General features: G+C 30.8%; 1 protein-coding gene across 3 annotated transcripts in view; it reads left to right on the top strand.

Moving 5' to 3' along the window:
* The window catches only part of LOC106074018 (serine/threonine-protein kinase mTOR-like), a 44,251-nt gene that overhangs the window by 5,499 nt on the left and 24,118 nt on the right, over window positions 1-14,634 (top strand). For 2 of the 3 annotated variants that reach the window (XM_056008372.1, XM_056008373.1), the window contains 20 exons: window positions 1,883-2,124; window positions 2,518-2,619; window positions 2,804-2,899; window positions 3,616-3,750; window positions 4,040-4,102; window positions 4,345-4,515; window positions 4,632-4,744; window positions 6,947-6,973; window positions 8,102-8,284; window positions 8,502-8,630; window positions 8,719-8,876; window positions 9,045-9,241; window positions 9,681-9,777; window positions 9,950-10,155; window positions 10,601-10,723; window positions 11,646-11,729; window positions 13,135-13,227; window positions 13,501-13,635; window positions 13,977-14,100; window positions 14,321-14,562. In XM_056008372.1, coding sequence (XP_055864347.1) covers window positions 1,883-2,124; window positions 2,518-2,619; window positions 2,804-2,899; window positions 3,616-3,750; window positions 4,040-4,102; window positions 4,345-4,515; window positions 4,632-4,744; window positions 6,947-6,973; window positions 8,102-8,284; window positions 8,502-8,630; window positions 8,719-8,876; window positions 9,045-9,241; window positions 9,681-9,777; window positions 9,950-10,155; window positions 10,601-10,723; window positions 11,646-11,729; window positions 13,135-13,227; window positions 13,501-13,635; window positions 13,977-14,100; window positions 14,321-14,562 — 2,720 coding nt within the window. The remainder of the gene's footprint in view (window positions 1-1,882; window positions 2,125-2,517; window positions 2,620-2,803; window positions 2,900-3,615; window positions 3,751-4,039; window positions 4,103-4,344; window positions 4,516-4,631; window positions 4,745-6,946; window positions 6,974-8,101; window positions 8,285-8,501; window positions 8,631-8,718; window positions 8,877-9,044; window positions 9,242-9,680; window positions 9,778-9,949; window positions 10,156-10,600; window positions 10,724-11,645; window positions 11,730-13,134; window positions 13,228-13,500; window positions 13,636-13,976; window positions 14,101-14,320; window positions 14,563-14,634) is intronic. The other variant, XM_056008374.1, reaches the window with a different exon arrangement.

The raw sequence follows: 14,634 nt of genomic DNA, 5'->3' as shown, positions 1-14,634 counted from the left end.
TCTATTAAAAATTTAACTAGTCGACCCATTGCCTAGCATATACCACTATTTAGCAGGTCTGGCCTTGGGCCACTGCAACCTGTGCGACGGAAGTGTGTCCCGCGCTCCTGGAAATCTGATGAAATTGCAAAATATATGAAAAAGTCCTGGAAATCTTGGGAAATTAATAAAATCTTTAGAAAACTCATAAAAATCTCCTGAAATATAGACAAAATTGTCATTTTGGGGTGTCATTCAATATGGAAAACGCCAATCCTACGCGGGATAAAAAAAACATGGCATTATACAATACCCGTAATTGTGGAATCTGCTAGAAGCTTCTCAAGCCTCAAACTATTGAAGAATTACTCGAGGTCAACAATTCTCAAAGATAGATTGAATCATTTAGTAATTCTTGCTATTGAGCGTGATCTATATAGGAAACAGATTTTTTATGATATACTGTATGACTTCAATACAAGGCTCGTAAAGTAATAGCAGGAATATGGAGAGACTGTCAAATACTGGCTACCAATATCAAGTCCTTTGTGATTTGATAATGTATTATATCAGGGCCTCTTCTGGCTTTATTAGAATGTTCTCTGTGCTACTATTAAATTACTTTGAATTTATCAAACTTGTTGTGGCATAGTTCTACTAAGGCTCCTGAGTAATCAGATCACGACACAAGTATAAAGAAGTAACACTTTCTCAGCAGACAAATATTTAATAATCATTCAAAATAGTAACTTGGCAAATCCAGCCATCAGGAGATGTATATTGTGTCAAACATAAATCCAAATAGAATAATCTTGGATGTACAACTATCATATCAAATCTCTTTTAAGTCATTTTACATTATACGATATTACACAGAGAAAAATATATCGCTCCTTACTCCACTGGAGCTCTGAATCAACTCTTGGTTTTCACCCCGTGGTCACAGATCCGATATTTTCTCGTGACAATGCACGAAGTAGTTACATGATTACTAAATCACTACTAAATTACTTTGTGTCAAAATGGTTCTAAAACCAGTGTGTGACAGAGACGTTGACCCGGATTGTAAACTTAAGGAGCGTCATGCGGACATTCTCAAAAGTGAATAGTGATAGTAGCGGGAAGTATTTGAGACATCGCCACAATTTCAGCCTCACCACCATAAACGCCGGAAGTATTCATGTAGGCAGCGTATTGTCGAGCAGAGTATATGACTGTGCTTCGGTGAGTAAGAACAACGGACAAGGCGTCGCCATAGTTATTATCCCAATGTTCACAAAACAAAGCGTACAGCCATCTTGGGAAGTTAAAGAGCAACAGTTTCATCGATGCCATTTTTCCAGAAATATGCGACTCATATTAATAAACAGTTACATGATGCAGGAATTTCAACTACATTGAAAGACCTGTTGACTCCACGAAATATATATGAAGTGGTGGCCATGTTTAGGAAACAAAGGGGCAAATTCAAACAAAGCTACAGAAAAAACATGCAACTGTTTTAATGACACCAGATATTGTCGTGTGTAAAGAAACACACATAAATGTAGTCAAATATAAAAGGTATAAAGAGAAAGATTATGTGCTCTCTGTGGCCACAAAAATTACATGGGGTAACACTAGCCTGACTTGCAGAAATAAAAGTTATCTTTCCATGACTTTTTCATCATGGCATGGTTGGGCCACGAAGAGAATTATGTATATAGATTACAAGACTGATCCAAACTAATTGATACAATTACACTTAATATAAGCTTTTTTTTTTTAAGTTTTTTTTTTTTTTCTTGTTTTACATTTACAACCTTGACTTATACTGTGCACATAAACTTTCAAGTTATTTTATATCTTCTTTAAGTCCATTTTGATATCATTTTTATGAAGTTTTTTTTTTATGTGTAAACAGTTAGTCTTCTAGGTGGTGATGTTGGTAATATTGGTACTCGCATGAGTCGGTTTGCCAATTACCTAATGAATTTGTTGCCCTCAAACTCTTATGATCTTGGGGTTATGGAAATGGCTGCTAAAGCTGTTGGTATTCTGGCTTTATCTTCTGGAAATTATGCTGCTGAATATGTTGAATTTGAAGTTCGAAGAGCTCTGGAATGGCTTGTATCTGACAGAATTGAAGGTAGAAGGCAAGCAGCTGTAAGTTTCATTTCATTGTTACTTAACTGAAATATTTGCTAACTACTCTTTTGAACAATTATTAAAATTATTCTGAACTTTAATTCAACACTGTTTGCTATATTAAAATTATATATAAAAATTAGAACATTTATATTTCTCATAGGCTTATTTTTATATTTAAATGTATTTTGAGATATTTATGAGATATTTATTGTTACTTAACTGAAATATTTGCTAACTACTCTTTTGAACAATTATTAAAATTATTCTGAACTTTAATTCAACACTGTTTGCTATATTAAAATTATATATAAAAATTAGAACATTTATATTTCTCATAGGCTTATTTTTATATTTAAATGTATTTTGAGATATTTATGATTTTCAAATGTATTGTCTATTACCTTCTAGGTTTTAGTGTTAAAGGAATTGGCTGTAAACACACCAACATTTTTTTATCAACAAGTCCAACAATTTTTTGATTCTATATTCTTTGCAGTAAGGGATCCAAAGGTAAAATATTTACATTTTAAGAGTTGTACCTGCTTAGGAATACATTGAATGGTATATTAAAATTGCCATTGTCCTTTTACAGTCATATAAATGTATGGTTCGAAATATTTATCTTTAAATTTGTTAAGATAATATGATGTTTTTTTGAAACACACACTTTTTTGTTTGTTTTAAATCCGTGAAGCCATCTATTAGAGAAGGTGCAGTTGCTGCATTAAGAGCTGCTTTAGCTGTTACATCACAGAGAGAAACCAAAGCTTCACAAAGATCAGTTTATAAGGTATAACATCTAAGTCCTTGTTTCATTGGTATTTAATAGGACAAACTAGAATTGAATTCTGTCTTTTTCCTTTTAACCCATTAGTTCCTACCACAGTACCATATGTCTTTTATAGCCAAGTCCTGCAGCAGAATAATATGTTCGGGCACTAGAAACAGTTTTTTAAACTTTACTATGCAAAGAGCTCATCATGTGTTGTTGAGAATAAGAATGAGAATGTAATGACTATTTCTTTTAGCAAAAACTGGATGCACAACGCTTAAAAAAGATGTTTTTTAACATTTTAAAAGCGAACTAGTTCCAGCACACACAGGAAATGGAGTATTTTTAAAGCTTTTTTATATTCTAAAGGTATTTAAAATATATATATATATATTTATTTATATATTTATCATTCTATTTTTTAAAGTCTTTCATTTTTTTTTATTATTATTAGATCAAATTCTTTTTTTATTTTTTCAAAATGTTTTTTTTTTTTTAAGAATTTTTTTATTACCCCTCTTTGTTTAGGGTATGTTTAGGAGTTTTCAAATCAGAAATAGGAGCTATTGGGTTGATGTAACAAAAAAAAGTGTAATTATTTTTACATTGAAGATCGCCTATAGCAAAGGTTTTTCATATGATTTGGACTAAGTTTGTATTTATCAAAAGAATATTACAATTTTAACGATATCAATTAAACTAATTGACATAATAATAATATCTATTGAATGCAGCAATGCTTTGAAGAATCACTAAAACCTTTTGATGAATCTATTGGTCGTGAGAAAAAAATGACTAGAGATGATTGGATGCATGGTTCACTTCTTATTATCAATGAACTTTTAAGATGCAGTAACAATGATGCAGAGGTATACGTTTTTATTTGTTTTTCTATATATAGTTTAATAAGTTCAGTAATGCTAAAGAAAAGGTTTATTTCTACCATAAATCTCATCTTCTCCAGACACAGAAACACTAATAAAATTCAATAGTAACATTATGTGTTTAAATAATTTGTGATGCTACCCAAACAGTTATAATGAAACTTTTGAATAGCAATCTTTTATGTGCTGTTAAATAGACATTTCTGTGGAAATAATGATTGAATGAAAAACATTGTTCTTATCATTATAATGAAAGATATTTTTACTTATCTAGCGTTTACGCATGGAGGTGGAAGAAATAACTTCAGAACAAGTTATTCATGAAAAATCTTCTAGGGTAACTATACAATTTTAATTTTTTTGGGGGGATTCTAAAAAATTGTGTGTATGTAAATCTCATTATATCAATTTTTTTTTAATAATGTTTTGGCTAAGTTTTAACATATGGTAATGAATTGAACCTTTGGTTGTCTTACACATCATAAAATATTGAAATAAATGCTTTTGGTCTAAATATATTGAGGTTTATCTATAGTGATAAACAGTATTATAAGCAAGTAATATTCTTAATCAAAATAGGACATTAACAGTAAAACAAGGGGACATACTGGGGTGTCACCTCTACAGCAGATCCAACAGAAATCTTCTCCTTTGTATGTCTTTTGTCCTGGTGCCAGAGAAAGCCAACAGAAGATACCTTTGTTTGAAAGTAAAACTTGCAAAGACCTTATGAATGGAAATTTTGATAGGGTATGTTGTTTTTTGTAATCTTGCATGTATTCATGATCATATAAAAGAGCTAACTAAGTTCATAAAAGTTGTATATTCTATTTCATTGCTGTGCACTAAATTGTTCATATTTTCAGATCTGTAATTTGATGTTGAATCACCGTACAAGTAGAAGTATTTATGTTCAGCAAACTTTATTGAGTGCATTGCCAAGATTGGCTGCATTTAATCCACAAGTATTTTCTAGAATGTGAGTAGTTTAACATTTTGAGAACTAAAGAACTTTGGATGAAATATATCACATAATTTTAAGCACGTAATCAAGAACTTTACTATTACAATCTTGTTTCTCAAATGTTTATAATAAGTTCAGTTATACATTTTTAAATCTTATTATGTTATAATTTTTTTAATGTAAAATTCTGGTATCTTTTTGAAAAATTGCCTTTATCTGTAATTTATTTTAAAGCTATATTGAAAGAAGCAAACTTTAATGACTTTTTTTTTTTAAAAAATAAAACTGTAAATTTAATTTAATGTTACTAAGAGAACCAGTTTCATTAATTTAATTGGATATATCTTCTCCAGACACAGAAACACTAACAAATTTATTTTTTTGTGCAATATAATTACTTTACAGTATCATAAGGCTTATTTTTTGCTTGGCTTATTGATGCTAATACTTTCTTAATTAAATATTAGTGCTTTATTTTGGGATTTGTCACAAACTGTTTTTTAACCCCCCAAAAAAGTGTTGTTTTTTTATTTGAAAGATGTTTTTAAAATTATTTAGACATTTTTAATAATACTAATTACCTGGAATCCAATTGTCAAACTTTTCCATTTATACAATTTTAAAATTTTCTCCACATGTGATTTAACGTTGGAAGCATTTCAGTTTTCTAATGTATCACTTCTTCTCTTCTTCTATTAGTTTCTTGGATATAATTATTTCTATGGAACCTTTTTTTCTTCAGTGTATTTATAAATGGATGTTCCTCCCCCTATCTATCACATAATACTATGGGGAGGTGGGATATCATTGTGGCACAAATGCTGACTACCTTCAACTTTCATACCTTTTTTTTCCTTGAGCAGAATAGTTCATCTTTTTATTTGTATTCTTCACTTCTTTAACTGACCTTTTAACTCATTCTCTTTGTAATTATTTTCCATGATCTGACAGAATTAACTAGTTTACTTATTTGTATTTCACTACCCTGTTAGGATTAAACTTCAGTAACTGTTTTGTTTGTTATCAGAAAGTCATATTTGGTACAGAATTAAAGGGGAATGCATGCCCTTTCTATATAAAACTGATTAATGTTTATAAAACCAAAATTTATTGTAATTTTGGATTATGGAATTTAAAAATGAAACCCTACTGACTGTGGATAAAACCTATTAGAACTAGATCTAGGTAATATTTATGAACCAAATTAGAATAAAAGTATTTGTATGATAGTTATTTATATCTCACAAAACTTAATATATATCTAAAACATATAAAATTATTGTATTGAGCTTATTATCCCATGACGCTGCCATCTGGAAAATTAATCTAAAGAAAATAGAGCCCTCACTCTTAAAAACCATCCTTTTTGGTAAAAACACATTGAAAATGAAATAAATCTGGATGTTTTACAAAGGGAAACTATTCAAGATTAAATTTTAAGCAAGTAAACATTTTTAGAGGAAAGAAAACTAGAATATATTTGACTTTTTAAACATCATTGGTAATATTGTTGATTTGGGTGAAAGACTGATGTGAAATCAACAATCATACCCTTTATTAGGGGAGAAAGTTAACATTGCTTTGTTGTCTGAAGCCTTTGGGTTAAGGTAATTCTAGGTAAGGTAATTCTAGTATAAGCCTCAAAGTTTTTTTTTACCCTGACAGAATTTAACAATTATTTGACTTGAACATACTATTCATTGTTTGTGTGCTTGATGTACTATTTGTGTATGAAAACTTGTCATTTCCTAAGCGCTCTATCTCTGAACATTCTTTAATAAAGCTTAAACCTCTCATTTACATATTTGTTGGTCCTTCTGTAATGTGAATCTGCTTTATGTAGGAGCAACCAGCCTCTGGTTCAGAATTTAAAATGTTATTGGTTAAAGTGTTGTGTTGGTAGCTAACCAATGTCCAGTTAGGCTGAACTTCTTGTATAGTGTTTATAGTTTAATATTATTTCCTGTTTCTTTTTATTTTGCCCTCATCAATGGGTACATTTTATTATTGAATGCAACTCAACTTCTTAATCCCCTACTGTGTTTAGCAGCTTATTGGTTTCAAAATTCTTCATTACAGTGTATGTTTATGTAGCTCTCAGTCTTGATATCCAATACTATATTTCATTTAGACTTTTTTTTTTTAAAGTGTAAACACTCTTTGAAGAAAAATAATTTAAACAACATAGCTTGACATTTCATTATAATTTACCTTTAGGTCTACTAATACAAAGCGTGAACATCGGTATGTATCAGTGTCTTGTGTATATGCTTAAGGCTTAATGCCTTTTGTCATCACTATGCTATTGACCTGGAGACTAAATGTCACCTTTTGTTTCCACATTTTTATTAAAGTCAGTTTTTTTTATTCTTGTATTTGACCAACAACTCTATCTTACTGTTTCTTTAGATAGGCAATGTTTTGGTGTTGATTAAAAATGTTACATTTTGTAATCATGGTCAGTCTACTTTAACTTCTGATTAAGAAAAATATTCTTGGCTTGATGTAAAAATTATCTCAAATTCTTTATCAATTTATTACCAACACCAGATAAACTTGTTTTAAGGAAACCTTATAGAAAACATGTGGTCATACATTCATTTAATTGATCATTGAATCCTAAAAATAAATATTCTGACTTCAGTGATATAAACTTATTTCTGTTAACAGTAATAATATTATAGTGTTTTATTAGCAAGGAGCACAGCTCTAATGCACTAAAATTAAACAAGAGAAGTTTTCTGAGGTTTTTTTTTTCCTTTTGTAATCTTAGTGCTGTCCAGTTTCTAAAACATTGCTTTAAAGTCAATGGCTTGCTCCACATTGCAATCCATGCCTTAGCATTTGGCTTTAGCTTTCATTTTTCTTGAACCAAATGCTTTGACACATGTTTGTTTTCACAAAATATCTTTACGTTTACTTTCTGTTTAGATTATCCAAATCAAATTTTTATAAGAAGAAAAAATTCAACAAAATAGCAGACTAGAATTATTTATAGATTTATTTTTAGCGCTAATTATTTGCAGAAATAGATATTTTAATTTTTTTAAAGAAAATCTCGGGACTAAAATATTTTTACCGAAACTTTTCTCGTTCCTAACCATTTGATTGTGTTTCATTCTCTGTGCTTCTTTATATTCAAAATCATTCTAACATTTGCAAGTCATTTATTTTCAACTTTGATGATAGTATTAGGAAAATAAATCAAATGTGTCTATTATGCCTGGACTTGATGTTATATATAGTCACTAAAGCATCAAATAGCTTTTTGACACAGTTTGAACTTTTTGACAAGTTTTTTTTTGTATTGTGTTTTAGTTTGAATGTTACTTTTCTGAAGTCTGAAATCTTATATTTATTTTTTGTTTTCAGCTACTTACAGGACACAATTAATTTCCTTATGGGAATTTTGAAAAGAGAACGTGACAGGGGGTCTCAAGCCTTTCTTGCTGTTGGTTTCTTGGCTATTGCTGTTCAGGGCGAGATTCTGACTTACATGAGTCGTATTATGGACATAATTAGAAACTCTCTACCAACTCGAGATCATGTGGCAAAGTAATTGAACATATTAATTATTACATGCTTTGACTAATACCTCTGAGTGAGAGAAACTATAGTCTTTATAAACAAATCATTTAGACCTTGTGTTGGCAAATTTATTGTTTTGATTTATAATTCTACATTTGTACTGTTTTGTTTCTGATAAGTCAGTAAATTGTTTATTTCTTAGAGTACACGAATCTGCTAAAAAAAACTATTCTCTTCTCTACAGGAAAGGTCGCCACTTGATTGTTGATCCTTCTGTTTTTACTTGTATAAGCATGTTAGCTAGAGCTATGGGTCCCCAGATGACCAGTGATGTCAGAGAATTACTGGATAATATGTTGGCCACTGGACTAAGGTAAAAATGAAGTCAGTAACAGAATTTAGTATGGTATTTATATTTGATTGAAAAGTTCAAAGACTTGTTTCTTTTTATCATTGATTAGTCCTGCGCTTACTGCAGCCTTGAGAGAACTCGCATTACAGATTCCTCAATTGAAAAAAGACATTCAAGATGGACTTCTCAAAACCTTGTCCCAAATCCTAATGGGTCAGCCTTTAAGACACCCAGGTGCTCAAAGTGTACCACAACCAGTTCAAACAGGTTAGACCAAGATATATTGTGAAGAAAAGAATCAAAACTGTTCAGTAATTACTTTTTTTTATACTCTTCTTAAATCATCAGATTCTTTTTTTTTTTTTTTCCTTTTTTTTATAAATAATTTTTTTTTTTAATTTAATTAAAATACATTTTTTTGTGTTTTTTTTTAAGCCCTACCATTAAGTGATGCCAATGATGTTACAAATGTAACCCTTGCACTTAGAACACTGGGCAGCTTTGACTTTGAAGGCCACTCACTTACCCAGTTTGTGCGCCACTGTGCAGAGCATTATTTGGGCAGTGAACACAAAGAGATAAGGATGGAAGCAGTGACTACATGTGCCCAACTTCTATCTCCACTTCTTCTGGTTGATACTATTTGATTTTCTTTGTTTGTTTGTAATTCTACTTGCATCTAATACATTATGAAAGTGTAACTATATATTAAACATAAGCTAGATGCCAATCTTGGTATGATACTTTATGTTTGTTAGATTTTGATACTTGAACCTTGAAGACTAGCTTACCAACATCATTATTTTTTGCTATATAAACTCTTTAAGTAGATAAAGTAGATGCTATAAATTTGTACAACTTTGTTCTATGGATACTGTTAAGAACACAATTAGCAGAATAATCAAAGGATTAGATTGACTAATCTCAAAATTAAACATAGTGCTTCATGAAATATGTTAATTTTGTTCAAATGTTTACCTAGGTTTATTCTGCTTTTTTAAAAACCTAAACAGTAATAGAAATGAGTGTCATTCTGTCCTCAAGAAGGATTATTATATTCATTATTTTCAGTTATTGTCGAAACAACCTGGTCACGTTAGCATGACAGCTATGACAACAGTGGCTGAAGTACTTAATAAACTTCTTGTTGTTGGCATCACAGATGCTGGTAAGTTTACTCATCTTTAAATCAGATTATTTCAGTGATCTCATTTCAATTTGATTAATAATTCATTTAATACTATTATTTTGAATCACCTTAGGTGTATCTATTTCTTCAAGAGAATTTATTTATAACTAATCTGACTCCACAATTTCCAGCTTTATTTGATTTGTTCCAGATGCTGATATTCGATATAATGTACTTACTTCACTTGATGAACGCTTTGACCCACATCTTGCTCAAGCTGAGAATCTTAGTGCCTTGTTTATTGCATTGAATGATGAGGCTTTTGAAATTCGTGAACGAAGTATTTGTATGATTGGCCGCCTCAGCTCTAAAAATCCAGCTTATGTGATGCCATCTCTGAGGAAAGTGCTCATTCAGGTCAATAGCAGGTTTTATTGTTTCACAAGCGACACCTATCTCTAGTGTTTGAGTATGAACATCAATTTCTAATATTTCTTTTTTTAAATAACCATCTCTGCTGTTTCAGTAAAAACATTGCTTGCAATATTTCAATATAAAAATCATCATGAATGTTACCAGATAAGAAAAAATCAATTTGTAGTTTTTTTTAAATCATGTATGAACTTTCTACCAGCTTTACTTTTGCCCAACTAATGTCAGGTACCCATTAGAGCTGGGTGGACTCAGAGGGGCCCAAAGATTGCGAAATAAAAAATCCCAGTCTTCACCAGGATTCGAACCACCGCGCCTCTTTATTTTTACATAAATTAAGTTTATTGGAAGAAATATGTTTTTATGTATCCTTTCTAAGAATAGTGTGTTTTTTTTTAAGCAAAAAAATATTTTTTATTTATATAAACAGATTTTAACAGAGTTAGAGCACAGTGGTATTGGTCGAAATAAAGAACAGGCTGCAAGAATGTTAGGACATTTAGTGTCCAATACTGCTAGACTTATTAAACCCTATATGGTGCCAATAATGCAGGTAAATCATACAGAATAATTTATAGAAAAGCTCTTAATTCCTGTATGTTTTAAACAATTGTGTATATTTTTATTTGTTTTTACTGTTTGGAACCAAATGGTTACTTTTATTTGATATATGAAGTAATTAGTTTCTTCAGTACCTGTTTCGAGCCCATAGCTCAGTCAAAATAGTGCCACTGTACAATATGCTCAGGATTTGGAACTCTGATTCTGGCTTACCAGATTATGTCTTATTTTCTGTTGAATATGAGTTTGTTCACATCTTTACAATAGTTGCCAGGTAACTGGTGGGTTGTACTTGTCCTCCCACTTCTTCTATAATAGGTTCTGGGTAACAACTCTAGTCTCACTATTATGCTAATCTATTAGTTTATATGCTCTTCACTTACAGGGATTTCTTACCACACTTAAGTTAGAGAAGCCAGCATCTTGGAGTATTTCTTTTCTAGGGGATTCCATCTTGGATACATTTGCAGATATCTTTGGCTGCTTGTAGCAGTAGAATTTTTTTTATAGATGTGAAGCATTTACTATGGCTATAATTTCTAATAAACTGCATGTTATGGGAGAGTTTGAAGGATAGGATATAAATACTCTACTTTCTCCATTCTGAATGGTAATGATAGTATTCAGTGTAGATTTGAGCTCATCTCTGTGAACTGGAGATCTACTTGAGCATATCTAAAGTTAGGTGTAGTTGGTTATATTGTAGTTATGTTTTGTGTCTTCTCATAGAGATTTGTTTATTAAGTAGTTTTGTGTTTATTGATTTAAAAGTTACCGTTTAGGAAGAAGTTGTTCATCACATATCACATTATTGTATTAAGTATAGCTAATTTTCTATGACTTAACAACTAAATCACATTCCATTTATTTTAATGAGCCTGTCAGACAAGTTAACAAAATGAAATTATTTTCAGACATTGATTCCTAAATTGAAAGAACCGGATCAAAACCCAGCAGTTACCATTAGTGTCCTACAGGCCATAGGAGAGCAAGCTCAGGTGAAATTTCTGTTGTTAACAAGTCCAATATTAACTCTTTCAGTGTACTGTTACTCTCAGAGAGCAATTTTGCTGGCAAGTGTGGCCAGCAAGTAATTTACTATATTATTTTTGTTATCTTTATAATGTTTTTTTTTTCTTTCTCTCTTGTATTTTTATTTTCTGGATATGGCAGTGATTGTTCTTTGTTTTGGTTATAAATTTTATGCTGGACCTACTAGTTAAAAACACACAAAAAAATATTTTTTTAATGGTTCCTATTTTTAAGTCTATTTTATGGAACTAGAAAAAATGAACAATACAATATCTTCGTGCATTTGTTCATCTTTTGTGAAATTGTTGACAAAATGTGTTTTGTTTTGTGACTTTTCTATATCTATGAATTTTTTTTAATACATTTCCTTTTCTGTACTAAGCTTAAATTTAATAAGGAAAAACTTTTTCTTGAATTCCATTACTTTAATTGTTAAACATTTGTAGCCTATTCATTTTCCTTTTAAACTACAATACAATTTGTTAGTTTATATCAAGCAAAAGAAGTTTGATCTAGTAACTCTACCTCCAGTACAATTTTGTTCATCCCAGCAAAGTTCATTTTTTGGATAAAAAAAAATACATACTGAAAAAGTTAACCTATATAGTTAATTGCTAAAACTTCCTGTAATATTGATTAAAAAAAGACTTATTAACTTTTATCATTTTTGTCTATTCATTTGCTTTACTTTTCAATTAATGTATAAGTAGAGATTATTTCACCTTTAATGGACTTGAAAAGTGTTTTAAAATAAGTTATCTTATCATTTTTGTTGATTTATTTGGCCAGATCTTGTTCTTTCAAAAAGTGTGTATCTACAAAATATGAATGTTGTATGTATGCTATATGTATGTTGTAGATAAATCAAAAGAGAAGTCACCCAATAAAATCTACTCACCCCCAAAGATCACAATGAATGGACATCCCTTTAAAGTGGTAGACCACTTCACATATCTAGGAAACATATGGTTGACAGATCTTATGTGTTGCCTCAACGGTATAACAGACTTAGGGATGAAGGTGAAGAAAAGAACACCTGGCTGCAGGCAACTTCAGAAAGAGACAACTGAAGATTACATACAAAGGCCGCAGGATACACATTTGAGGCCATAAGAAGAAAATCCACTGCCAAGGACAAATGTAGATGGTGAAAAGAAAATCTAAATTGACCACCGGCAGAAAATGGTTTATGTTTGCATTGGATACTGCAAAGTATGTAGGTTGCAGCTGTAGCTGCGTAGCCATGGGAAAAACTGCATTTCTCATTTATCTTTGGACTCAATGACAAGCCTTATTATTATTATTATTATTATTATGATTATTATTATTATGTATGCTGTGCAATTGTGTACATAAATACAACTCTTGCAGGTGAGTGGACCAGACATAAGTCAGTGGATGGATCAATTGCTGCCCATCATATTAGATATGTTACAAGATTCATCATCTTTGCAAAAGAGAGAGGTGAGAAAACTACTTCACTTTTACATTGAACTAATCCAATAGGTTTTTCAAATATATCATTGCAATGTTGTGGGTACTGAGAGATGATTCTACTAAATGATAGTCCAGGTTTTAACATGTTTTTATAATGAAGTGATACCTTTATTGAGTGCAATGCAGGGAATCAATAATTGATTTTTTTAGTTGCATTATTCTTTTTTTTGCTTCAAATACTGCTGAATTGAAACATGTTATGGAATAGTTTATTTTTAATTCTTGATATTTTCAATTCAGGTGGCTTTGTGGACTCTTGGACAATTGGTTGAAAGTACTGGATCAGTTGTAGAACCTTATAGTAAATATCCTAATCTACTGGATGTGCTGCTCAATTTCCTGAAGACGGAACAGTCTATAAGTATTAGACGAGAGGTAACTTTTTAAAACTATTCTATAAACCAGTGATGCTCAACTCTTTGGTCTTTGGCCCAGTTTATAAAACTTATGTAACTTCTGCTGAATCATCCCTTGTCATGCATGTCCAATGTCTTATAAGGTCATAGGTCTAAAAGGTTGAGCATCACTGATATAAACCCTCATTAAAATATATAAACTGTTACAAATTTATATTTAAACTATAATATAAACTATAATAATTCATCTTGAAATTCAAATTTCCTTCCCACTAAATATAAATACAATTTTATAGACACAATTTTATAAAACTTGTTCAATAACCAAAGGTTGAAGATCAATGTATATATTTTATGTAGGTCATTCGAGTCTTAGGGCTGCTTGGAGCACTAGATCCTCATAAACATAAAATGAATCTTGGAGTGATATCTGATTCTGAAGCAGGGGTCAATAAAACAGCTGGTCAGGAGACCACTTCTGGTGGTAAGTATAGCAGCTTACTCAGCTCTAACATCAAAAGTCTGTGTGTGCTTATTATGTTACTTGACTTTTTTTGAAAGTGTTAAGTCTTGCTGCTTAAGGTAATAATATAATAATATATAACTAACTGATAAATTATTATAGTTTTTTTTCATGGCTGTTATATAATTTGTTATATTTCTTCCTGTGCTACAAGTATTTGATGATAATATTGATTCCTCAGATGTAAATACAAGTGAGTTGATGAGCAGCTGCAGCACTCTAGAAGAATTCTATCCTGCTGTAGCCATCAACTTATTGATGAGGATCATCCGAGATCCCTCTCTGTCTCAGCACCACAATATGGTGGTTCAAGCAATCACAATCATCTTTAAGTCTCTCAACATCAAATGTGTTCCTTACATCCAGACTGTCATACCAGCTTACTTGACTGTCTTCCGTACAGCTGACCCCAGTTTTAGAGAAGTAAGACCATGGAATCTTGTACTTAATACAATGATACATCAAAATATATAGCATTCATTATATTTTGGTTGA

This window comes from Biomphalaria glabrata, chromosome 13 (genome assembly GCF_947242115.1).
Source record: "Biomphalaria glabrata chromosome 13, xgBioGlab47.1, whole genome shotgun sequence".
NCBI lineage: Eukaryota > Metazoa > Mollusca > Gastropoda > Planorbidae > Biomphalaria > Biomphalaria glabrata.
The sequence above is the reverse complement of the archived record's forward strand: the minus strand, read 5'-3'. Positions and strand labels throughout refer to the sequence as shown.